Raw genomic sequence first — 25,683 nt, 5'->3', positions numbered from 1 at the left:
TTTTTTTTTTTGCAGTTCTCTTAACTTCTCCTCTAGGAATTTGGATGCTACATCACTTAGTGCATATATATATTTAGATTTTATATATTGATATTACTGGGCTCAGTCCTTCTCAGGAAATTGGCTTTGAATGAGGAAATAGAAAGGGGAAATAACCCCAGATTTCCTCACCACTAAAAAATTAATAATTATTAATAGTCATTTTCCTGTTTCCATTTACATTTTTCTACATTAGATTTATTTGTATAAAATCTTTTATATTTTATGTGCTATAATCAAAACTGTCCATTTTGTCTTCTGTGACCTATCACATCTTTCCCTGTTAGTCTGAAAAGTAATTTCATCCTTTTTCTCTCATTTGTTGTTGATTTTTAATATCATGGATCAGTTTTGTACCTTATCTTGGTGTATAGTGTGAGATATTGGTCTATACCTAATTTTAGCCATATTGCTGTCCAGTTTTCTCAACAGTTTTTGTTAAGCAACGAGTCCTTTCCCTAGTAACTGGAATCTTTAGAAAAAGAAGAGGAAGAAAAAGGAAGGGAATGGAAGGGAAACAAAAGGGAGAGTAAATGTTTATATAGTGTCCACTGTGTGCCAAGAACTATGCTAAGCATTTTTTAACAAATATTTTATTAAATCCTCACAACTACTTTGTAAGGTATATTTTTAAAGTTGAGGAAACTGAGATAAACAGCAGTTGAGTGACTGTCCCAGGGTTTATCAAATACTGTATTTAATTCCATGTTGTGAACCTAAACCTGATCTGTTCTGCTGATTTTTTAATAACTAGTACCATGTCATTTTAATTATTATTTTGTAGTACTGTTTGAGAGGGATGCTACTGATAGATCACTTTTTTCATCATTATCTTTGAGATTCTTGGCCTTTTTTCCTTTATATGAATTTAATTATGTGTTTCCTTAGTTTGATTACTGAATACACAAATTAAATTTAGAACCATCATTTTTATTATATTGGCTTGACTTACTCATGAGCAATTGTTTCTCCAACAACCTGTATCTCTATTTCCATTTTATGATTAGACTCATATAGTCCCTGGGTGACCCTTCTGTACCAATTCTTAAGAATAATGAAATCTCTAATCTTAGTGATTCACACCTTCTGTGTGAAATAGGGCAGTGTGTTAAGATGTAAAAAATCTTAGTCTAGGAGTCTTGGGTTTGAATTCTGCCTCTGATATTTATTAAACAGTGGCAAGTCACTTAATCTTTCTAAGCCTCAGGATCTCTCTTTATCTGTAAAATGGAAATAATATCTAAAATATCTGTGGGGCTGTTGTGCATCTTAAATGAGCTATGTATGAAAATTACTTTGAAAGTCTTAAAGAGCACTTCAAAGCATGAATTAAGGAGATGTGGTTTTTATTTACTCTAAACTCTTCTTGAAAAGTTGAGAGGGCTTCAAGCAGGTGAGTTAAAGTCCAGTTGTAGGGAGGAACTAGACAATAAACCTAATGGCCCACAATAAGGACAGGTAGCAGAGTCTGGCTTTGTGCAGATACCTGTCCCCTATTCACAACTTCAAAAGGGACCCAGAGCAAAAGATGTTCCATGTACTTAGTCATATTCTTCACCCACCTATCTTTCTGTTCTTTACTCTTTGGCTCTCATATAAGGAAAATGCTAACTCAATTCCCTTTAGACAGACTCTGAAACCTTCACCCAAAACCCCTAGCATGGCTATTGTATGGATGAAGGAGAAGAGAGACAACCTAGAAAACAGGGAGAAGCAAAATGTTGTCTTTTTCTTTTACATAGCAAATGATGAAGTGAGGTTTTAGGACTGCCAGCAATCTATCTGACAAAAAAGAAGAGAAAGAAATAATCTGAGTCCAAAAGAGGGATTTATTAAGACCATGAAAACAACATCCCTTCTTATACCACTTCTGGATCCAGAAAGTTGACAGCCTTGTTTCCTATCCAAACTAGCCAAAAAGATTCTTGAATTTGGAGATAAGGGGAGAGGAGAGGGTAAAATAATGGGAGAAAATGAAGTAGAGGGAATTCTTCTAGGAGAAAGCAACGTGACTGAAGGGTAAATTAATTCATGGGGCCATGGATGCCTACGAAATCAATAGAATTCTCTGTACTGAGCCTATTCCATTCCACCTACATGGGAGTAGTGGATTGCTTCTGGCTTACTGAAGAGATTTTTTTCTGAACAAATAAGTAGATTCTTTTGATTCCCACATCTCTTTTGGCAGATAAGGAGATAACCATATCCCCAAATCCATTTAGCTGAACTCTCTTCTTCCTCTTATCAGGAGCTAGATGTCCCTGGGAACAAAGTGCGAAGGTCCTGGGTAGGGCAGCCCTTTGCCTAGTGTCACTGAGTTGGCATAAACCTGTTGGATCAGCGGTTTGGGGACTGAGTACGGCCTGTCCACATTGAAGGGGGTGGGCTGATGCCTAGCTCCTCCCGAAGGGCTTCTAGTGGCTGTTCCCATCTTTGTTCGTAGTAGAGATTGAGGACACATCGGGAGTTTTGGCCATTTTGTACTGCCCAGGGAATCAACTCTGATGTCAATACCTTCAGCTTCCTGTGGGTAGGGAAAAAGCCATTATTCCAATCCCACCGGATACTTCCCCCATTAGAATATAAGGTCCTTGAGGATAAGAACTCTCACATTTTTTCCCTGTTACCGAATGCCTAGTACACAGGATGAGCTGAATACAATTTGATGAATGACTGCAACCTCAAGAGCAGCCTAAATATGTATCAATAAACCTGCAGGTTTGGGGTAGTTAGCAAGTTTTAAATCTCAACCTGCTGTAATGAGGCATCCTTTTGGCCCACCATTCTCACTATATGACATCAGTGCAGCTTTAAGCAGATTGCTACATCTCTTAAATCTGAATGCAGGGACTGACAGGACACTGGCTCCTGCTCCTATTTCCTGCTTTTTTGCCCCCCAGCTCTTTTTCCTGCTTGGACACCCACCCAAGAGGCCACAAAGGAACTTACTTGGCACTGAGTCGGATGGGTCCAAAGGCAGCTCCTAAGACACACATGGGAAGACCTGTCTGGATGGCTTCAAACCATTTAACCACTACTTCTCCTGAACAAAAGGAAAGAAAATAGGTAGTGATAGGGGCCTGTCCCTATATGTGGTCCTGCTACCTATCTCTGTAGGATGGAAGCAGCAAAACATCCAGAGCCCAGAGGAGCATGTACCAGGAAAGACAAACCATCTCCTCCCCCTTACCGCCTTATGGCCTTGCTTCCAGTTTAGGCCTTACCACCCTCACTAAGGAAGGCAACCACCATAGAGAAAGGACACACTTTCTTTCCATCACCCACTAACTGCTGACCCATTTTTATCAATATGAAGGCAGACCCAAGAACCTGGGGAATGGTATTCTCCCCTCCTGCCATTGAGTCTACTTCTAGCCCAATTCCCAAAGTCACCATTCCAGGAAGCAAAACTACAGTGGCTCCCAATTTGAATGTGAAGTCCTTCAGGGCATGGACATTTTTTTTTCTGAGGCTGGGGTTAAGTGACTTGCCCAGGGTCACACAGCTAGGAGGTGTTAAGTGTCTGAGACCACATTTGAACTCGGGTCCTCCTGAATTCAGGTCTGGTGCTCTATCCACTACGCCACCTAGCTGCCCCATTTTTTTTTTTTTTAAATCTATATCCCCAGTATTTGGCCAGGATTTTGTACATAATAAAGCCCTTAATAAATGTTCATTCATAAGATTTTCAAGTTGGGCTGGAGGAGGAGGATCAGGAGCCAGCCAATTCCACCTGGATCCTATAATAGGAGGCAAGTGCTTGTCTCTAGTTTGGCCAGGGCAAACTATCAGCTCACTTCCTGATCAGATGCTTTCACAGTTCTTGTCCTTTGGAGTTAAGATGCTCAGATAATCTCCCCCCACCCCCAACCTCCCAGGCTCTGTTCCCATCAGAATGAGTACTCACGCACCAAGCATGTTGGTGGGCATTCCTAAAAGAGTGTGGAGTAGGTCATGAACCTCACGGTAACGCTGGATCACGTAAGCAAGTTCCTCATCATCCACAAAGCGGGTGGGTGCTCGTGTGTCTGGGGATACCTTCTGAAAGCCACATACCCCCACACACTCAGTCACATCAGCTTTCCTCGTCCTTTGCTACCAATTCCACATAGGCTGGCTATTTCTCACTAGTCCTTGGTTGTATATAGGAAGGGGGATGAAAGAATCACATCATGTAGTTCCTGCTTCCAAAATCTATATCTAGATGAAACCACGTTATAATGAATACCAAGGGCATCATTGAAAGGTAAACAAAATGTCAACAGAAGCACATTACAAATAGGAGGAGTGTTAGCATCTCCCTCTGGTGGTATGGGTTGATGTATATAAGTATATATGCTATAGGTCTTTTTCTTTTTTAGCATAAGCACACCAAGCTTCCTCCTCTGTTCCTAGGACCTCCTAGAGTTACTGTCTATCCATCAGCAGTACGAAGAGTGAGTTCTGAAGGCTAGGAATCCCCTTGCTTCTGCCAGAGATGCCTGACTTCCCCTTCTCACCATGCACTTGGCTCTTTGTTTGCATACAGGACATTTTCATTTGTTTAATTATTTTATGAATTATTTTTTCCACCAAGTTCTCCTTTGAGCACAGGATCTAGTTGCTCTAACAAGCTGGAAAAGCTTGAGTCCTTGTCCTTTCAGGGCAGAATAGATGTGCACTTCCCTCATTCTACTCATACAAAGGCTCAGAAGGGGGTACATTTTATTAGTTTTAGCTCTTACAAAGAACCCTCACCTTTACGAGGGTGTGGAGAAATTATCTAATGAATCACCAGAGGGATTATCCATATGTACTGATGAAATCACAGGTCTCTTTAGTACTAAAAGAAGTGCTCTCTTCACAGTTCAATTATTTCTGTGTCTTCCCATATTCATGCAGTTTTTGATTATTAAAAGGTCTTAAGGAGAGAGACCCACCTTAACTTGTTTGGTGGAATGCCATAGATAGAAGCCAGATTAAACTTTTGTGGATGACCCTTAATGCCAGACTCCGGGAAGCAGGAGTTGAACCCTGAGGCAATTTTATTACTTCATCCTCTGTGGGTTAGCAGAGTCTGGGGGCACAGTTGTGTCACAGCTAGTCATTATGATTAAGTAAGGGATTAGGTCAGAGGTTATACCTTTTCTAGGGCCTTGACCCTGGATAGCTACCTGGGATACTTTCTGGATTAGTCCCCTAATTAGAGCGATAATATGGAAAACCAATTTGTTGGGGGAATTGGAGAAATCTAGTTTTCAAAAAATACAGGTGAAATCTGTCAGTCTCTTGTAGGAGAGGAAGCCTATGTTAGGTCGGGGGTTGTAAGTAAGCTTGAATGATTATGAAAATTGAGGATTCTAATATACTCAGATTGACTAAAAGGTTGACACAGAAAGGAGCCAAGAGCCATACTGTTAGGCTATCAACCTTCCCTTTGCTTTGATAAGAGGCTTTTATAATTTATTGATCTGACTGCTCATAATCAGATGACAAAATGCAGACCTTTTAAGCTAAAAGGTCAGGGTGCTAATATAATTACTCCCAAGATATTTCTATGGTGTCTGGTGACTGTTACCATGGTTCTACCTTTACCTACTCCCCCCAGGGTCCTTATATGTATATATGGAACAAATACTCACATTAACATCAAGGAAGTGGGCATACTCCCAACCAAAGGAGCCCTCTGGTAGATTCCGGAGCTTGTTCAAGTTCAAGGTGGAAAGCTGGATCCGAGGTCGTTCCCTGTGGACAGAGAAGAAGATTCAGGAGCTAGAATGGGCTAATTAAGAGGTGGAGAAAGATTAACAGGCATGAGTGATACATAGAAAAGTTATATGAAACTTATAGCTAGATTAGGGTTTGAGGAGAGAATAAATCAGATAGATGTGGAATGGTAAGAAAATCACAATCCATATGCATTTATTGAGCCACTCTGTGCAAGGCATTTTATTAATATGAAGGGATGCAAAAGAAATTCAGGATACTGTCTCTACCCTTAAGAAGCTCTGGGGGAATAAAGAGTAGGTACAAGCATGAAAGAATAATTAATAGGATGAAAGGCAGAATGCAGTAGTAGTTTGGGAGTCAGGAAAGAGGCAAATTTCACTTTCTACATTTACTAGCTTTTGATTATGAGCTCCTCTTTCCTTATCTATAAAATGGGAATCATAGTACTGGTAGCAACTATTTTACAAAGTTGCTATATGAGGACCAAATAAGATCTTATGTGCAAACCTTGAATCAATCTATAAAGTTAAGCCATCAGAATTATTCCAAGATAGTACAAAAATCACCAGCTGGAAATCCTGAAAATCAAAGGTAAGATTAATAAAGTTTAAAAGCAAAACAAAACAAAAAAAAGAAAAAAAGCCACCTCACTGAACTAAAAAAAAATTAATGAAGAATTGGTATAGTATATCTAAAAAATAGATATACCATTGGTTAATTTTATTTTTTCCTCCACATATGTATTTTTACATGAATATTAACTTTTTAAAAACATAATATTTTATGAATCATGTTGGGGGTGAAAAACATGACAGAAAAAAAAAAGTGAACATAGTATTTGTTGATTTACATTCAATTTTCATACTTTTCTTTCTGGATGCAGATGGCGTTTTCTATACAAGGATTGCCTTGGAAGCAATATACTTCAAATGCAAAATCAGTGGTACTAAGAAGTTCAGAAAAGGAAAAGAGAGCTCATTGTTGGATTGGAGTGGTCAGGGAAAACTCCAGCTGGGACTTAAGGAATATAAGAATAACTGGAAAGGAGAATGAAGAGCATTCCAGGAAATGGCTGTATAAGAAGTTAACAGAAAAGAAGTCTGGAGAAGTAGGGAGTAGAGCATTTTCCTTGAAAAGGAATCAAGATTTTATCCTGTAGGCTGTTTCTATGCAGACAAAAGTTCAATGAACAATGCCTTATGTAACCTTATGTAAGGTTCAGGACATGGGCAGGGCTGGAAGAGACCATAGAAGTCATCTCATTCAACCTCCTTCTTTTTACAGATGAGGAATCTAAGCCAAGAAAGGCCTCCAGTTCAGCATTCTACCCATTGTTACACAGGGCTTTGGACTGAGGGATGTCAGAATCCTCTTTCTGTTCCCACCCCCAAACTGTCCATTTAAGTAAAACCCATCCCATGCCCCAAATGGGACCTACTGCAGGATCTGGGCACCCTCGGGGTCCCTCCTCATCCGGTCCCTGAGTGCCTTCAGAGCTTGATATCCTGTGGTCTCACCCAGAACAGCAACCATGTCTGAAAGGACAGAGATGAGTGTATGGTGAAAGAATCGGGGCCAGCTCAGAGTGCTGAGTTGTGTGCAGAAGTCTGCAGTAAGATGTAAGGGAAAGAAATTCAGGTCCTTCCAAACATGCTCAAGGTTCTGAGAATATTAAGATGAAAAGTGATACTGATTATAACTTCAAAAAACTTAATACAAGCATTAAGCATTTAAAAAAAAAAGTTAAAGCAGAATAGGAATAACTGAAAAGGAGAAAAATTCAAAGTGATTTGAGGATTTTGAGGAAGGAATGCCACTTTCAGGTGGGAGGAGGTGGGATGACATTCAAGGAAGGAATTTCATTTATTCATGGAGGAAATATGGAAAAGTCTTAAAAGATACAAAGAATTTTAAGGCGTAGAGACAAGTGCACAGATAGGCCGTGTTTATAAGAGGGAGTCTCTGCCTACGACCTAAAGTATAGAATGGCAGAAACAGCACTAAACTAACACTGAAGGGACCTGTCTGTCACTAGTTTTTAGTGTGACATTTTGGGCCAGAAACTTCACTTGAGCTCTAAATTTCCTCATTTTTAAAATTAGGAGACTGAATTAGATGACACAATTGAATTAGATTAGCTTCCAGCTCTCAAATTATCTAATTCAAACTCTTATTAAGAGTTGGAAGGAAACTATACATTGTGCATCCCTGGTTGGTCCATAAAGGTTACACCTAGAAGGGACTTGAGAAGTTATCTTATCCAACCCCCACATTTTTCAGATAAGGGCTGGCAAGCAGGATATTAAAAACAGACAAGACAGGCGTGACCTGCCCTGGACCTTAGAGATCATCTAATAGCAGGGTGGGGTGGAAATAGTGAACCTGCCAGCACACATTCAGGACTTCAAAGACTTCAACTATAAAACAAGATTTACAAAAACAAAGAATTTAAAATATATTCAATGTTCTTGGCAAGCTAATATAATACAAATACTACTCAAATTACACTCCAAATTTAGTATTCTACTGAATTACTAAAATGATACTTTATGGAATTTGACACAATAATAACAAAGTTCATGGAGTAATAATTGGAAAAGAATAGTAAGAGCTATTGAGATACAAAATGAAAATAGGAGGAAGGGCAGCTAAGTGTTATCAAATCTCAAACTAGAGCATAAAGCAGTAATTATCAAAATTACGTGGTACAAGATAGAAAACAAAAAAGTAAGATCACTGAATTAGATAAGATAAGTAAGATCTAGACAGAAATGTGTAGAGAGAAGTCTAGTGCTCAAATCCAGGAACACAATCTTGGGGAAAGCAGTCTGGGGAAAAATGAATTTACATTATTATCTTATGCTTTATACAACAATAAATTCCCAATAGATAAACTATATAAAGAAAAAGTTATATTATTAAAAAATGAAATTTTTATTTCTTTTCAGTATCTTAGGAGAGAAATTGTAATCAGATATGGCATAAAAAGGATCACAAAAGGCAAAATGGATAATTTTGAATAAAGAACATTTAAAAGTTTTTACACAAACAAAATCAGTGCTGTCCAAATTAGAAGAAAAGATAGCAACTGGAAAAAATCTTTACATTAAGTAAATGGTTAAAAATATGACATCCAAAATGGAAATTGAAACAAACCTATATTTCCCAAGTAGCCAAAGGGTATAAACCAACAATTCTCAAAAGAAGGCCTGCAAACTATTAATTATCTAAAACAGTACCCAGAATAAAGAGAGAAATGTAAATTAAATACTTAAGTTCACACCCATCAAAGAGCCAAGATGCTAAAAGATTGGAAAGGGAATATTTATGTATTGATAGGGCTGTAGGAAAGACATATTAATTCACTGGTTGTGAAACTACTAATTGGTTCAGCCATTCTAGAAAAAAATTTGAATCCATGGAAGAAAAGCTATTAAGTTATTTAAATCTTTTGACTTGGAAATTCCATTACCAGGCCGATATCTCAAAGAGGATAATGACAGTAAGCAAAGACCCAGATATACAAATTTTTAAAAATAGAAATATTATTCTTTATAACAAAAATATGGAAACAAATTATGTAACCAATAATTTTAAAGTGGCTGAACAAACTGTGGCACACGAATGTATGATTAGGTCATGAAAAATTCTAAGTTTTAAGAAGTGGTTGGGGGGGGAAGTAAAGACTTATGAGATTATACAGAATAAAGAAAACTTAATTAAAATAAATTCAAAATAATCACAAAGACGCAAATAAAGTCAATGTGGAGAGGTAATAACACTATGATGAATCATACCAATCAATGCTAATACCACAGTATTAAAATTTAAAGACTCATTCCTATAAACATCCAATAAATGGTTTCAGGATAATGTTCATTGTAAGGGAGTGATTTCAAATCCCTTATAGTTCCAAATATGACCTTTTGATAGTGTCTTGTGTCAAAACAAAATGTACCGGTACATTTAAAAAATTATTGGATTGCAATTTAAAGCTTCCACAACTGGCCCCGCTGTGTCCCGGCACTTTTTCTTGTCTTGTTTTCCATAACGTGAGGTTGTCGTGGGTAACTGCTGATTCTCTCTGGGCTCTAAAGGTTGCGCTGCATGAGAACTAGCAGCGCCTTAGACACGGTCATTAAACCAGGTTATTGGCGAGCACAACAAAAAGCACAGACAGCACTAACTTGCCCAGAACTACAGCAATTAAACAGGGGCAAAGAACTGCGCTGGGAGAGGTGGCGGGTACTCTATGCGGCCGGCTCAGCCCTCGGGCAGCTTGGAACGGTGGGAAGGAAATCAGGTTGGTTATCAGAAACCAGGATGCCAGGCATGGCTCTGCCCCTAAGGCCCGCCAATATTTGGGCCCGTCTAACAAGTTAATAACGCGTTCTGTTTCTCTGGGCCTGACTTTTTCCCCTATCAAATGAGAGTAGACTTTTGAATCCTCTTTCAGGTCTAAAAGTGGGACTACGAGGGAGAAAGCACCAGACGAGAGGGGGAGGGGGAGGGGGAAAGGGGGCTCTGTTGGAGAAAGGAGATTGGAGTTTGGCGATCCCCCACAAGGACATTAGTGATCATCTAGTGGCCAAGGGGCCCTGCAAGAAAGAGTCAGGAACCCGTAATCGGGAGGTTCCGTCTTGGCTGTGCTCCTGACCTCAGAATTTCCCCCCAAAGGAACTGGGATAAACTCATTTTTGACCCGGAGTAAGCCTGACCCCTCCTCAGGCGGAGGGTCAGCAGCGGGAGAGCTCAAAGCACCATGAAAAAACGGGGGAGACGGCCTCCCTTTTGGAACTGGAGGTGTTGGGACTTCCCTTGGCCTCTGAGCCTCCGTTCCCTCCGGTGCACAAGGAGATGGGAGCCTGACCTCCGCGGTCCCTGTCGCTAAGCTCACCGTGACGGTACGGATCGTAGAGGGCCATGCAGGCGGCTCCGACCGCTAGCAGCGCCTTCTGTAGCGGGCTGGTGGGTATGTGGCCCGGGTAGAGCAGGTTTAGGCCCGGGCTGCGGCCGCCGGGGAGAGTCGCCGAGGACGAAATCGGGCGCCCTACTCCAAATTGGGATCGGGGTGGTAGACGGGGGAGCCGCGACACTCGGAGCAGCGTCGCCATGGTAGCGGCTCCACTAGGAAGGAAGAGCAAAATAATCCACTTCCTAACCAGCTGCGACGGAGCCGCGCGGAGGCCAAAAGTAGTGCGATCGCACTCGTCAGCTCCCAGCTATTTGTTTTCCCAGCTCTTCTTGGACCTCTCCCTATCCTTGAGAGATAGTCACCTTTCTCTCTTATTCTACTATCATAAACCTAGAGAGAAGGGGCAATCCTTGCTGGAAATGGATGTTATCTCCAGATTGAAGCGGTCCTATTCTCGGCCTGAGTAATGTTTCTCTCTGGGACAGTAAGAAAGTACCATTTCCGGCCTAATAGTATGGCGGCGCCCAGCGAAGGGCCGCATTTCCTGGACACTGGTTACGTCACTTCCGTTGTTTTCCAGAGAAAGTAAGCATGGAGTCCTTGCAATGCAGTCGTCTTAATGGACTCTTCGCGGTCTACAAGCCACCTGGATTGAACTGGAAACATCTGCGGGACACTGTGGAATTTAAGCTCCTGAAGGGTGAACAGCCTCGTTCCCTGGCCCTTGTACTCCTCCCTGGTTCCCTTCCTCTTCTCCATGGCCGGTTCTATGCACTAACTTCGTGCTTCCAGCACTTAATAAGAGCCCACTCTGTCAGACTTGCTGTGTGATCTTGGATAAGTCACTCCCCTCTTTTTGTTTCGTCATCTCTAAAAACGAGCAGTTTAAATGTGGTTCGTGATCCCCATATGATGTCACGTAACTGAATGTGGGGGTCACAAAAAATTTGGCAATAGTGAAAATAGTAAAAGAAATAATAAAATAGTAAAATTTTAAAAAATTAAAAATAGTAAAAAGCAATAGTAAAAAATAGTAAAAGTAAATGTTATTTCAAGATTTAATTCTTTATGTAAAAATAAACATGTATACCAAAGAATTAAAACAAATTTCTTTATGATTAAGTATCAGTAAATGTTTAATTTGTATACTTATATGTCCAGGGTACTTTAAAAAAAAATTTGAGTGAAAAAGGGTTGAAAGTGGGAAAAGTTTCAGAAACCCTGGTCTAGATGATCTCCTACATACTTTTTTTTTTCCTTTGGGTGTGGGGGGGAGGCAATTGGAGTTAAGTGACTTGCCCAGGGTCATACAGCTAGGAAGTGTCTGAGATCAGATTTGAACTCAGGTCCTCCTGACTTCAGGGCTGGTGCTCTATCCACTGCGCCACCTAGCCACCCCTCCCTGTCCTCTTTTAGCATTCTCCTTAGCCCACCCTCTCCACCTGACTTGGACCCTCCTCCTTGGATTTATTTATGGTAGCCTGCTCTTTCTCATTACAATAAGCATGTTTTATGCCTGCCATATAGTAAATTCTTTAAAGTAATAATAATAATAGCTTTTTATTTTTCAAAATACATGCAAAGATAGTTTTCAACATTAACCCTTGCAAAACCTTGTGTTTCAAATTTTTCTTGTGTCTTTTACCCCAGACAGCAAGTAATCTAATATAGCTTGTACATATGAGTTCATCTAAATAGGAAACTCTTAATAGTATAATCTGTCTATAATTTCCTGGTTTCCTTTCTTTCCCCCCCCTACCAGGGCCCTCTCCTCTCCTCAAGCAAGATTTCCCTTATTGCCTCCTCCCCAGGGCCCTAGATTTTAGAATTGTAGACTAGCAGACATCTGATAAACCAATCTCCCCATCCCCTCTTTTAGAGACTAGGAAACCATTCCACAGGGGTTTTTTCATGCTTTTTCCCTTAGAACTAACATTTATATAAGCTGTTTAAAGTCTGCAAGTCACTTTACATAGATCTCATATAGTTCTGACAACAACCCGGGAAGTAGCTACTGTTATCCTCTTAATGCCGATGAGGAAACTGGAAGGTAGAGATTAAGTGACTTGTACCTAGGAAGTGTCCAATGGAGGATTCCGAATTAAGGCTTTGGACTCCAAGGTTACCAGTCTGGCTCCTGGACACTTAAGTTGTTTATGACCCTCTGGCTTCTGCCAGTGAGAACTGTTCTTGGTCTCTGAATTAGACTGCTGATCTCTTAAAGGTCATCTCAATTCCATTTCCCTCATTTTACCAGGAAAACGGGTATCTGATATTAGAAGTGTCTTGGGCAAGGTTAGAAGAATAGCTCCAGACCCAGAAGTAGTTACTAATATCCAAACTATGTTACCTTTTAATTTTCCTCTATTGCTCCATATTATCTCTTCATCTTGCAGGTCTTAACTCAAATAAACAATATACCCCTCAAGAGCACATCAGATTCCTGGTTGCCCCCAAGGAAGGAAGTGAAGGGGGAGAACTAACCCTCATAGCCAAAAGTGTTCCAGCCCTTTCTGAACACTCATTAGGTAAGATGTTTTTGGGATCGTTAAAGGCATCACCTCCATAAAGCAGGCTGGGGATGTCATTCAATGCTAAGCAACAAGTATTTAAATGCCTACCAAGAAACCATGGGTATGATTTTTTTTTTGGGGGGGGGGAAGAGGCATGGATTTTTAATTATTTGTTTTTAAAAAAACTTTTGAATTACAAGTTAATGCCCTCCTTCATCCTTCACCCATCCATCACCCATTAAAAAGACAAACCGTGTAGCAATTATACATATAAAGACTATAACAGTTATTGGTGAAAATAATTTTTAAAAATAAAAGTTTCTGCCCTCAAGGAACTTGCTCCTAAGGCAATTCTTAATCTTTTTTGTGCCTTGGACTCCTTTGGTATCTAGTGAAACTGATAGAACACATCTCAGAAGAGGTTTTTGTTTTTGGAGATTTTCTCAGTCTTATTTTGTTTTCCACATTCAATTCTATAAAATTTTATGTTTCAAATTTTTTCGATCTCCTTCCCCCACTATCCTCCTCCCCAGGCAGCAAGCAATCTGATATAGGTTTAACATGTACAATCCTTCTAAACATTTCCATATTTGTTGTGTTGTGTAAGAAAAACCAAAAGAGAAAAAACATGAGAAAAAAAAAAAAAAGGCAAAAACACTATACTGCAATCCACATTCAGTCTTCATAGTGCTCCCTCTGGTTGTGGATGGCATTTTACATCCTTACACTATTGGAATTGTCCTGGATCAAGGCACTGCTGAAAAGAGCTAAGTCTATCATAGCTGATCATCACATAAACTTGCCGTTACTACGTACAAGGAGCTCTTAGTTCAGAATGGGTTTTTAAATGCATAAAATGGGATCACAAAGGAAATAATTATATTAAAATTAATTTGTACTTTTTTCCCATTCAAGTTCATGGATCCCCTAAAATCTCTCCATAGAACCCTTGGGTATCTATGGACCTCAGGTCAAGAGCCCTTGTTCTAATGGAAGAGACAACATGTATATGTATGCTTATACATGCTATATGTACATATGGTAGGATCTGGTGAATATTTCTTAAGGATGGGGAAGATTTGATATGTTTATATCCAGCAAGATCAGAACAGGTAGGGAGAAATGAAAGGTTAAAGAGAGTTGTATTAATGGCTCAATTGAGATTAAATACTATAAATTTATAGTGTATACATGGTTTCAGGAATACTATATCATTATCCAAAACTAGAATAATGGAATAAGTTGTCAGAGGATAATTGCCAAGGATTGTGGGATAAGGAAGAGGCAAATTCTCAGATTTATAGCTACAGGGGATTTTAGATGTATCCTTGGTTTATAGGTTAAGAAACGGATACCCAGAGATATAAAAGTGACTTACTGTTAGGTTATGCCAAAAGTAAATGGTGAAGTTTAGTATTTGAACTGAGATCTTATAACAACTTTGAATCTGTTGATCTATCTCTTTGCTGCCCCAAGATAAGTAAATAGGAAATAAGCAAAATAAATGTATAGGAAAATCCTGATGATGTCAAGTCATTTATTCTGGGCCTGCTGGCTACTTCTACAGTGTTCTCCTCATCCTCTAGAAAAGTGGTTGGCAAACTACTGTCTGCAGGCAAATTTGGTCCACTACCTGTTTTTGTATGGCCTATGAGCTAAATATAGTCATTTTTAAATTATAAAATCATTTTTAATCATGTAGAAACAGGCAGGGCAGTAGCTTGCCAATTCTGATTAGACGTATAAGCATTGCATGCTGCTTTATCATTTCTCTGCTGAAAAACTCAATTGCCCTGGAGGGTACATTCAGGGACACTTATTAAGGTGGGTCTGGACATGGAACTTGGTGCCCTGACTTCCTATTTTCATTCTTCTCAGAACCTTGCAATCATGGGGACAAACCTTGCAATCATGGGGATAAATGACAGGGTTTATGCCATCATTTAATAGGAGTATTTACTCTGAGGCCAGAGTTAGTCTGGGAACCTTTTGTGCACAAGGAAAATTCTTTTGAGTATATTTTTTCTTTCCTATTTGTGCTTAGAAGCAGTCATAGTTCAGTTTCATCCTGGGCTCAATGAAATGATTACATCTTCAGGGAGAAGAAAATGGACTTTTCATGACCAATACTAATGGGATTTATAATCCAGAACTGGTTCTGGTTTGAATTTTTTTGGAGCAAAATATTTCAAACAAATAAATCTTGAAAACCAGTCACTCACTGAAGTTGACTGAAAAATTGGAGGAAAATCTTATACCACCCCACCCCTATCTCAAAGTCAGTCCTATTTCTAGAATTCTCATTGATTTCTAAAGAGTTCTTTTTTTTTTTTTTCCTGGGGCCCCCAAAATGCTACTGTTACATTAATGCAGGAACTTCACATATCTCATTTCTTTCCAGTGAGAGGGCCAAAATACACCAGTGTGAAGGTGGGCGTTGGGCACCGACTGGATGTCAAGTCATCTGGAGTGCTTGGTAGGCAGAGCTGGCATGCCTTGGGATGTGTGGGAGAGGAGGATGGCTTCTTGGAGGGTGGGATTAACAAGAGATAACTGCCTGAAGGAGGAGGGGAAGGATAAAAGAGAATGTAACTGTCCCTCCCAACCCCCATGAAAGGAGCGTGAAATTTTGTGTCAAGGCCAAAAGAAGTTGCTCTTAGAATCTTTCCTACAGTCATTCCTTGTTGCTTGCTCTGCTATTCTAATTCCTTTTCCTGACCCTCTCTTGACCCAGGTCTTTGATATGTAAGGGTAGAAGTTATAGGCCAGTGAGGGTAGTTAAAACTTTTGGATTTGTCCTAGGGCCAAGAATCAGGAAATACATGATCACATTTAGGATGTATGAGCATGTGGTTCTGGTCCTGTTGGTAGGCACTTGGATGTATCTGTCATCAGAAAGCACAGTGTCCTAGTTCAGAGGGATGAGAGCCAACTGGCAGCTGCCTCAGTGCTGTTTGTGGCCGAGGAGTCAGTGACCACATCCTCTAGATGGGTCCAGTCACAGTCAGTCCTTTGTATTTTTTTCTTGTATTTCTCCCAACCCCCCAGTCCCCATTTAGATTCAGGCTGGACAGACATAATCTCGTTTTGCTGTGTTTTTTTTTTAATTAATATTTTATTTTTTCAAATACATGCAAATATAATTTTCAATATTCACCTTTGTAAAACCTTGTGTTCCAAATTTTTCTTCCTCTCCCTTGCTGTCCTTTTTCTTCACTCTACATGAGAAATTAGGAGAATTTTCTCCTTCAACCAGATCAAGAAACTGAGGCCAGAATTTGTCCAGAAAAATTTTAGGCCAGAATCTTATATGCTTATTACCCTTCTGTGATAGGACAGGACAATAGTTAAGAAAACAGGGCTGAAAATCAAGGCAGGATCGGAGCAAGAACCATTGGTATGATAGCTTAGGCATCTACTGGACAGTGATTCTGATGGTTGAAACTCCTAGGCTTGAAGGGTCTAGGGAGCTCTGTAACTGAACTGTCAAATTGGTATTTTTTAGTGCTCGGAGTGGGACATGGCAACAAGCTGCTCACAGACATCTACAATGCCCATCTCACCAAGGTACCTGCTATGGGTGTGTAGCTCTAGTGATTAGCTAAGTGATCTCCAGTGAATCATTTAATGAGTGTTAGTTTCTTCATTTGTAAAATGGGTGGGGATCATAATTCCTGTTTTACTGAACTTCATATGTCTGTTATGAAAATCTGCAAAGGTTTTGGATTGTGAAATTCCTTGTAAAGTATGAAGGTTCAAAGGTAAGGGCTTATTATTTTTCTTCCCCAAGGCCTGAACTTGGTACTTCAGGCTATAGCACTTGAATGGGTCTCATAGCCTCTCACCCACACCTGGAATCTGAAAGAAAGGAATTCATCCAGCTTCTGGTGGGGAGAAGAAGAGTGAGGGAGAGAATTAATTCATTAACATTTATTAAATACCTGTAGTGTGAAAGGCCAGGTGTTTGGTATTGTAAGGACTACAAAAGAACAGAAGACATAGTCCCTGCCCTTAAGAATCTTAAAGTCATTCATTTATTCATTCATTTATTCATATTTACTTACTCATCACCTGCATGTGTATTTACATGATGAGTTAAGTAATACCGAAAAAGATATTGCAAGACAGCACTGGGTGTGTGGGATTCATTGCAGTCCATTGAATAGAACAGAGAGGCCCTGATGAAGTTCAGAGCAGGGAGGGAGAGGTCACTGTGTGTTAGGAAGGGTTCATAGAAAGAAGAATATTAACCTAGGGTATAAATTTAGAAAAGAGGTTATTTAAGGCTAAAGCTGGAGGGGAAATTGGATCCTGAAAGTATGGAGGATCACTGTACATTATGTTTGGGGGACTCTAGACTAGTTTGCTAAGAGGAGAGAATTTATGAAGATGAACATCAAGAGATAATATTGGTTTTTGTTTTATGTTAATGGTATTTTATTTTTTCTAATTACATATAAAAATAGTTTTAAACATTTATTTTTGTGAAATTTGAGTTCAAAATGTTTTTTTCTCCCTCTCTCCTTTAACCCACAAGCCCAAGATAGCAAGCAATCTGATATAAGTTATACATGTACAATCATTTGTTAACATATTTCCATATTGGTCACATTGGGAAAGAAAAAAAACAGAACTTTTTTTAAATGAAAAAACATTTTGATGAGAAAGGGGAAAAAAAGCAAAACAAAAGGTGAAAATGCTATGCTTCCATCCACATTCAGCCTCCATAGTTCTTTCTCTGGATGCAGATGACATTTTCTACCCCAAGTCTATTAGAACTGTCTTGGATCACTGTATTGCTGAGAAGACCTAAGTTTATCATAGTTGATCATCACACAGTCTTTTTATTATGGTGAACATTGGTCTCCTGGTTCTACTCACTTCACTTTGTATCAGTTCATGTAAGTCTCTCCAAGCCTCTCTGAAATCATCCTGCTGATCATTTCTTATAGAACAATAATATTCCATAACCGTCATATACCATAACTAATTCAGCCATTCTTCAACTGATGGGCATGCACTCAGTTTCTAGTTCCTTGCTACAAAAAGAGCTGCTACAAACATTTTTGCACATGCGGGTCCTTTTCCCTCTTTTATGATCTCTTTAAGAAACAGACCCAGTAATAGAGGCACTGCTGAATCAAAGGATATACACAGTTTTATAGTCCTTTGGGCATAGTTTCAAATTAGTCTCCAGAATGGCTAGATTAATTCACAACTCCACCAACAATGTATCAATTTTCCTATATTCCCTCCAGTATTTGTTATCTTTTCCTGTCATATTTGCCAATCTAGCTAGATTATGAGGTGGTACCTCAAAGTTATTTTAATTTGCATTATTTAGTCAGTAGTGATTTAGAGGATTTTTTCATGTGATTATAGTTAGTTTTAATTTCATCTGGAAAGTGTCTGTTCATATCCTTTGACTATCAATTAGGGAATTACTTATATTCTTATAAATTTGACTCAGTTTTCCATATTTTAAAAATGAGATTTTTATGTGAAACACTGACTGTAAAAATTGTTTCCCAGCTTTCATCTTCCTTTGTAATCTTGACTGTATTGGTTTTGTTTATGCAAAATCTTTTTAATTTAATGTAATTAAAATTATCCATTTTGCATGTCATAATACTCTCTATTTTTTGTTTGATCATAAATTCCTCTCTTCTCCAAAGATCTGATAGATAAACTTTCCCTGATTTGTTTATAGTATCACCTTTATGTCTTAAGCCATGAACCCATTTCAACTGCCATCTTGGGGGGTGGGAAAGGAGGGGGAAAATTAGAACAAAAGGTTTGGCAATTTTCAATGTTGTAAAATTACCCATGCATATATCTGGTAAATAAAAACTATTAATAAAAACAAATAAATAAATAAATGGTCAGGAACAAAGAAGACATACTTTTGAGGGAAGGGACTGTCTGCTATATACTGCTCTATACCTAGCAAACTGGGTACATTTGAAGTATATATGGTATATTTGATGGCCTGCTTCTCAACCTGTGGGTGAATAATAAATATTGGGTGACAGGCTTTGCTGTCACTTGACTTTGTGGAATTTACTCAGCAAGGTAGTGGCTATCTGGTAGGAATCACAGTAGTGCTCTAGAGTTGCAGTGTTCAGCTAAGCTGCTTCTGTGAGGTTCAGTTGAAAGAATGAGAAAATTGATGCTCCCCATCTCCCTTCTCAAAGGATTACACAGTTCGTGGGCTCCTGGGCAAAGCCACAGATGACTTCTCAGATGAAGGAAGGCTGATTGAAAAGACAACTTATGGTAAGTGCATGTGAAAGCCCAGGGAATAGGGAATAAATATTCTTGGGGCTGTTAATTGTGTGAAGTTTCTAGTCCTTCTCTAAGGACTTTAAGGGTTTTGACTTTAAAGTCTCTTTGCTAACACTCAGTTAGACGAGCTTGAGGTTTCAGTAAGAAAATAACATTCAATTTAGGATCCAAGGACCTAAGCTATGATGTTTCTGTGGGGTTCAGTTGAAAGAATGAGAAAATTGATGCTCCCCATCTGCCTAGCTCTTATATTTACTACCCGTGTGACTTTGACCAAACCATCTAAAACCTCACTGGGTCTTATTTTTCTTATGTTTAAACTGGGGGAGCTGGACTAGATCTCTTCTGGCTCTAAAAGTCTTTCATCCTGGTATCCCTGTTTAGTCTTCAGGACACTGCCAATAGCTATGGCAAAAATTAAGGAAGCAGATTTTGGTTCAATATAAAATAAGCAAGAATTCCCTGATAGTGAAATAGGATGCTTTATGAGTTTTGTGTTACTCAAAATGTTCAAGTGGGAGCTGGAAACCCATCTTCTGATTCTTGCAGTGATCTTGCAGGTGTCTGCACACCTAAAGTCTTCTGTCATTTTAAGATTCTAGGAATCTAAGTGCTCTTGTTCAGTCCTCCTAGCAGGTCTGCTCCTCAACCAAAATTCTGACTGAATTCTTGTATTTTAGGCAGACTACTCTTGACTTCCCCAGTGGTTTACCCTTAGGCAGTGACAGCAGATATATTTGTCCCCAATTAGTTCCCCAGTGGCCTGAGGCTCATATATTGCCAGAACCTTTTGTGTGAAGGTACAAGATAAGGAGCGATCAAACTATGGGCTCTCCCACATTGTGTTAATCCAGATGAAATTAGACTAAAATGAATTTTAAAAGGAAGAGAAAAAACATTAGGAAAACATGGAGCCTAAGGAAGCATGTGGGTGGAATTTGAGTAGCTTTGCTCATTCTCTTTAGTGATTATGACAGTTTAGTATCTGGGTGGTGGTAGGGGAGACAGATAACTATACCTTTTTCAGCATTAGCCAGAGAATCCTTCCTCTGCTGATTAACGCTCTACTTCACAAAGCTATCATCCCACTTGCCCTGAAGGAGAGGGAAGAAAGACACCATTAAGTACTAGGATCCCGGATCCCAATGGGTGAGCTATGTGGGAAGGTGAAGGCATCCCAAGATGTGCCAGAGAGCTTCTGTGGGTACAGCAGAGTTTGTTGCAAAGGCCCAACCTTGTCAGGGTGCGGTCCCACTCAGAGGTTGAAGAGGAGAAATAGGAGGAATTGGAGAAACTATAAAGAGACATAGACTGAGCAGGATGAGGGCAGCTTCCTCTTGCCCCATGTCATGCAGGTGATTCTCCTCTAATATCCATTGCTTTTCCCAGATCATGTGACCCCAGAGAAGCTCAGCAGAATCCTGGCAGTCATCCAAGGCTCCCATCAGAAGGCAATGGTAACGTAAGTGTCAAGACTGGACTACCTAGTCTCACCCCTTCCCACTGCAGGTGATCAATGAGACTGGAATCCAGGCTGTTGCCAGTACCCATGCTGTCTTGGCTGTGGTTCTTGTCGTGGGATGTCTTTCCTGTCTATTCTCCTAAGCACCTGGGGAAGTCACCCAGATATTCTGTCTGCCAGATTTTTCACGTTGCCATTCCCACAACTTGTCCACTCTCCTCCAGGTCTGGCATCCCTGGTCTTCTTATTCAACAGATGATCCTGCTTCATTTTTCTGAAAAGGCTTAGGTGTTTTTGTTATTTGGTGGGATTCTCCCTCGTTTACTTGAAAAAGGACTTCTTTTAAAATTTTTTAATAGTTTTTAATTTTGAAAATTTAAAAAGTTTTCATATACCACAAAACACAAAAAAAAGATTTCATATGAAACCTTGAATCTCCATTTCATTGTCCTACTTGTCTGTATTTCCTTCTGTTCTCTTTTATGCACTGGAAAAAAAATGACAGTGTTGTCAGCCTCACTACTGCTGCCCCTTCTTTTGTCCAAACCTACCTTCCAAATGAAAACCAAGAGAAAGAAAAAAACATTTCACAACAGGTAAATATAGTCAGGCAAAAGGAATGCAATACTGTGCTGTATATATGATGTATATATTGTACTTCATCTTGTTTCTTCTCAGTCAGCACGTATGTAATATTCTCCACCCTAGGTTCTCTGGAGACATTCTTGATTATTGATTGTTCATAGTTCTTAAGTCTTTTAGAGTTTATTTGTTTTTTAACATTATTTCTGTTCTTCTCCTGATTCTTCTGAGACCTTCCTTTTTTGGTTGTTATCTTGTATATTTCATCACTTCCTCTCTATTAACATCTTCCCTTCTGTCTATATACAAGGTTAGATGATCCATGTTTTAAACAGGAACAACAAATCCTCTCAACCTCATTACCCCATTGAGTTCCCTTTATCATTACTTCCTCTACTTCACTCATTCCCTTTCTAATATTTGTAAGCAATCCCCACTGCTGTTCTTTGCAAAGTAAAGGAGGTGCACACTTGTTTAGTCTGCTACCAGGGGAGGTTAAAGATGGTGGATCTCTTGAATTTGGGAGTTCTGAATTGCTCTTAGCTGTTTGGTAAGCTGATCAAGTGTCCACAATGTTCAGTATTACTATGGTGAGATCCATGGAGCAGGGAGGCACTGAGAAAATAGCTGGTCAGAGCTCCTATTCCTATTAAAGTAGGATCTAATTGTGATTAGCTTCTATACTTCCTGGGGAAGACGGGGAGACCCAATTACCAGTCATCATCTTAGCAAATTTTTTAGCTCTCAGCTTCCTTAATTTCTTTGTAGCACTCTTCTTTCTGTTAATTCTATAGTGTTCCTTGGATCTACAGATTCTGATTTTTTATCTTTCTGGCTTCTACATTTGTCATCTTTCTGATTCGCAACCAAAGATATTATACCAAGATTCTGTTATTTCCTCCTCTTTCTCCATTTTTTCTCCCTTTGCCATCTCATCTAATCCTGTGGCTTTAATGATCACTTCTACACAATTGGCTCCCAAGTCATATATCCACTAGATGTCCTGCCAACATCTTAGACTTAAGTCCAAAATAAAACTACTTGTCTTCCCTTCACCCCAAAGTAGTTGACTACTAATGGCATTATCAATATCAATATATCTTGACATTTGGGGAGTCATGGATGACTTCTTCCTCAACCTTTACATCAAATTAGTTGCCAAGTCCTGTGGTCTGGTTCTTGCAAGTCGATCATCCTTCTAGTTAGTTGTTAGCCCTTTCATGGAATTTTTTTGCATATATATCTGCATAAAGATGTATCCCTTTCACAAGAAGGTAAGCTCTGTGAGGACAGCTACTGTTTTCCTTTTTTTTTTTTTTTTTTTGCTTTGTCATCATATATAGGCCTTTATACATAGTATCCACTTAATAAATGCTCATTGAATTTTGTTCTGTTATCTCATCTCATTTCTTTTCCCTTATGACCAGAATTCTGTATTATTGCAACAACATCATAATTGATCTTCCAGCTTCTCCTGGATCTGATTCCTGTTCATAAAATATTATATTGATCATCCCCAAAGACTACTCAAAAACCCTCATTGGTTCCCCATTGCCTATGACAATGATATCAAACTCAAATAGAAAAACCACAAATTAACATCATTTATGTTTATTTTGTGAAACATTTTCCGAGCACATTTAATCTGGTTTGAGATGCTCAAGGCATTTGTCAGGAGTTTGATCTACCAATGCTCTATAGGAAAAGCCAAAAATTCTCAGTATTCTGAGAATGAAAGTAATCCTGAGTATGAAGACTTGGGAAATAGTTTTATACTTCCATATAGTATGCCTTCAAATTACCTTTTCAGCCACATCTCCCATTACTTCTTTTGTCAAACTGAAATATTTTCTGTTCCTTAAATGACCATACCATGTCTCTGTCTTTGCTCATTATTCTTTATTTTTGACTCCCCTCCTATCCAATCTATTCTTTTTTTCTTTATTTTGCTGATGCAATTGGGGTCAAGTGACTTGGCCAGGGTCACACAGCTAGGAAGTATTAAGTGTCTGAGACCAGATTTAAACTCAGGTCCTCCTGACTTCAGGGCCGGTGTTCTATCCACTGCACCACCTAGCTTCCCCCTAATCTATTTTTTTAAACCCAAGTCAAAGGCTACCTTTTTTGAAGCCTTTCCTGATTTCTCTCCAGCTAGATGTGATCTCTCCTTCTATTGAATGAATCATATTTCATAAGATGTGTGTATGTCTTCTATGCCATCCTAGATTATATATTACCTTGTATTCTTTGTGGCCTCATTCTTTGTGCTCCAAGGACAAGGGTTTTGTCTTTTTTGTGTATCCTCAAAAGTACCTTGTAGTTGCTCAATAAATTTTTATTGAATTGAATCTACTTGGTCCTTCATAACATTAAAATATTTTTGGTTAGGCAAAAGGGAAAGGGACACCTTTCAAGAGAACCCCATTTGGAGTTAGGAAAGGGAAGACATATTACCATATTTCCAAGCTCTTATTATGATGTGGTCAGTGAAAATTGTTATCTTCTTCTCTAGGTATTCCAATCTCGACCTGAAAACTCAAGAGGCCTATGAAATGGCTGTGAAAGGGTTAATCCGGCCCATGGACAAGAGTCCAATGCTGATTACAGGAATCCGATGTCTTGAATTTGCTCCTCCTGAATTCCTTTTAGGTAGGATTTGGGACTGTGGATAACCTGTCAGCCTGAGAACAGGAGGTTGAAGGTAATCCTGGGGAAAGGCTGGCATTTCTCAGTCCTGCTGGCAGTACCTCCCTTTCTGACAACCCCAGATGGTCTGAGCAGAGGAAGTCTCCTGACATCATCCAGTGCCATGGCAGCTCACTCACTCACTCTTAGGGCCTCCAGCTTCTTCCCAGCCTTGGCGCCAGGACCTTGCCAGATAACAGACCTCAGAGAACAAGTGGTCTCCTGTCTCGTGCCAGATCATTCTTTGATGCAGAATCCTAGCGAGCAAAGGTTATATTGAGAGGCATGTTCCCAGGATTGGTTGGCATCTCTTGTAAAAGCTGCCCCAGTGAATTTCTTTCACTCTGGCCTTGCTCAGTTCCCTTTCCTCCTGCTCCTTTTTATGGATTGCTTTTCTTCTTTTCTGCTTCCCGCACTTACGTGTTTCCTTACATTCCTTTCTCTGTGCAGAGATTCAGTGCATGCATGAGACCCAGCAGCTGCTCCGTCGAGTGGTGCACGAGATTGGGTTAGAACTAAAATCGTCTGCGGTCTGTACTCAGGTGCGGCGGACCCGAGATGGGGTCTTCACCCTGGAGGATGCCCTCCTGCGGACACAGTGGAACATTCACAACATTCAGACATCGATCCAAAAAGCAGCCCCTCGAGTAGAGGCGGAGCTTGAAAAATGCCAGACCAGAGCACTGGGCCATCCAGACCTTGTGGGACAATCTGTTTCCTAACATCCAGGTCACAAACTTTCCCCATGTGCTAGGTAGAATAAGGCGCACAGCCTGAGGAAAGAACAGCAGGGGAGGGTACTGCATGGTATGGAAGCTGGCAAATAACTGGATTGCAGGAGAGAGAGCCTCGACCTGACTGAGGTTAGAGTTCATTGACTGCCAGGAGGAAGACTTGGGACACTTTAAAAATCATCCTTGTGTGTTTAGTAAGTAAAAGGTCCTGCCCCCTGGCTTTGATATAAGGAAATGACTTGGTGTTCTTAGTCTAGTGAACATAGCTAAGAGAGAGCCTCTGAATCAGCATCCTTGGCAGCCTTGTTGATTCTGGCACAATCTGGCCAAAGTCAATAGAGAGGTGGAGATTCCAGGAAGAAGTGGTGAGAAGAGGAAGATATTAAAGGAGGAGGAATTTATATTCTTGAATACTTAAGTTTTGAGAGGATCCCTTCTATCAATCTTGAGAGGGAGGAATTAGGAAGAACTAAGGATTCTATGAAGAATTCGGAGCATTTAATAGCTGGGATTGTTATGGGTTTTGTTACAGAGAGGGTGGAAATCAAATAAAAACCAGGTCTTTGTCTCTTCCTTTCTTCCTTGATTCCTAAATTTCTAGTGTGTGGTATGGAAATGGTGAGGGGTCACCATTTAATAAAAAAGCTGGAGAGATCTCTAGAATAAAGCAAAGTTTATTGTACATTCTCTAGAGAAGGGCATCCCACCTTTCAAGTAAACAATCAAAGAGAGGAAGCGCCTCCTGTGGGCAGGACAGCA

The 25,683-nt window shown here is 39.7% G+C and overlaps 2 protein-coding genes across 3 annotated transcripts; one reads left to right on the top strand and one right to left on the bottom strand.

The window, feature by feature from the left end:
• Positions 1-1,848: 1,848 nt before the first annotated feature.
• Positions 1,849-11,006, bottom strand: COQ4 (coenzyme Q4). Its single transcript, XM_074293789.1, has 6 exons — positions 10,646-11,006; positions 7,187-7,283; positions 5,661-5,763; positions 3,951-4,080; positions 2,989-3,082; positions 1,849-2,563 (listed from the first exon to the last, which is right to left on the bottom strand). The coding sequence occupies exons 1-6, from the start codon at positions 10,860-10,862 to the stop codon at positions 2,377-2,379; spliced, it is 828 nt and encodes a 275-aa protein (XP_074149890.1). The 5' UTR covers positions 10,863-11,006; the 3' UTR covers positions 1,849-2,376.
• On the top strand, positions 9,819-25,497 carry TRUB2 (TruB pseudouridine synthase family member 2). 2 transcript variants are annotated; one of them, XM_074293786.1, is made up of 9 exons: positions 9,819-10,051; positions 11,244-11,363; positions 13,060-13,191; positions 15,578-15,652; positions 16,682-16,743; positions 19,371-19,452; positions 20,851-20,923; positions 24,018-24,154; positions 24,641-25,497. In XM_074293786.1, the coding sequence occupies exons 1-9, from the start codon at positions 9,856-9,858 to the stop codon at positions 24,910-24,912; spliced, it is 1,149 nt and encodes a 382-aa protein (XP_074149887.1). In that variant the 5' UTR covers positions 9,819-9,855; the 3' UTR covers positions 24,913-25,497. The 2 variants fall into 2 exon arrangements, with proteins under 2 accessions (XP_074149887.1, XP_074149888.1); XM_074293787.1 differs by having other exon boundaries at positions 24,733-24,999.
• The last annotated feature ends 186 nt before the right edge of the window (positions 25,498-25,683 follow it).

Source organism: Sminthopsis crassicaudata, chromosome 2 (genome assembly GCF_048593235.1).
Source record: "Sminthopsis crassicaudata isolate SCR6 chromosome 2, ASM4859323v1, whole genome shotgun sequence".
In the NCBI taxonomy this organism is placed as follows: Eukaryota; Metazoa; Chordata; class Mammalia; order Dasyuromorphia; family Dasyuridae; genus Sminthopsis; species Sminthopsis crassicaudata.
Note: the sequence above shows the minus strand (reverse complement) of the source record. Positions and strands in the feature narration are given on the sequence as shown.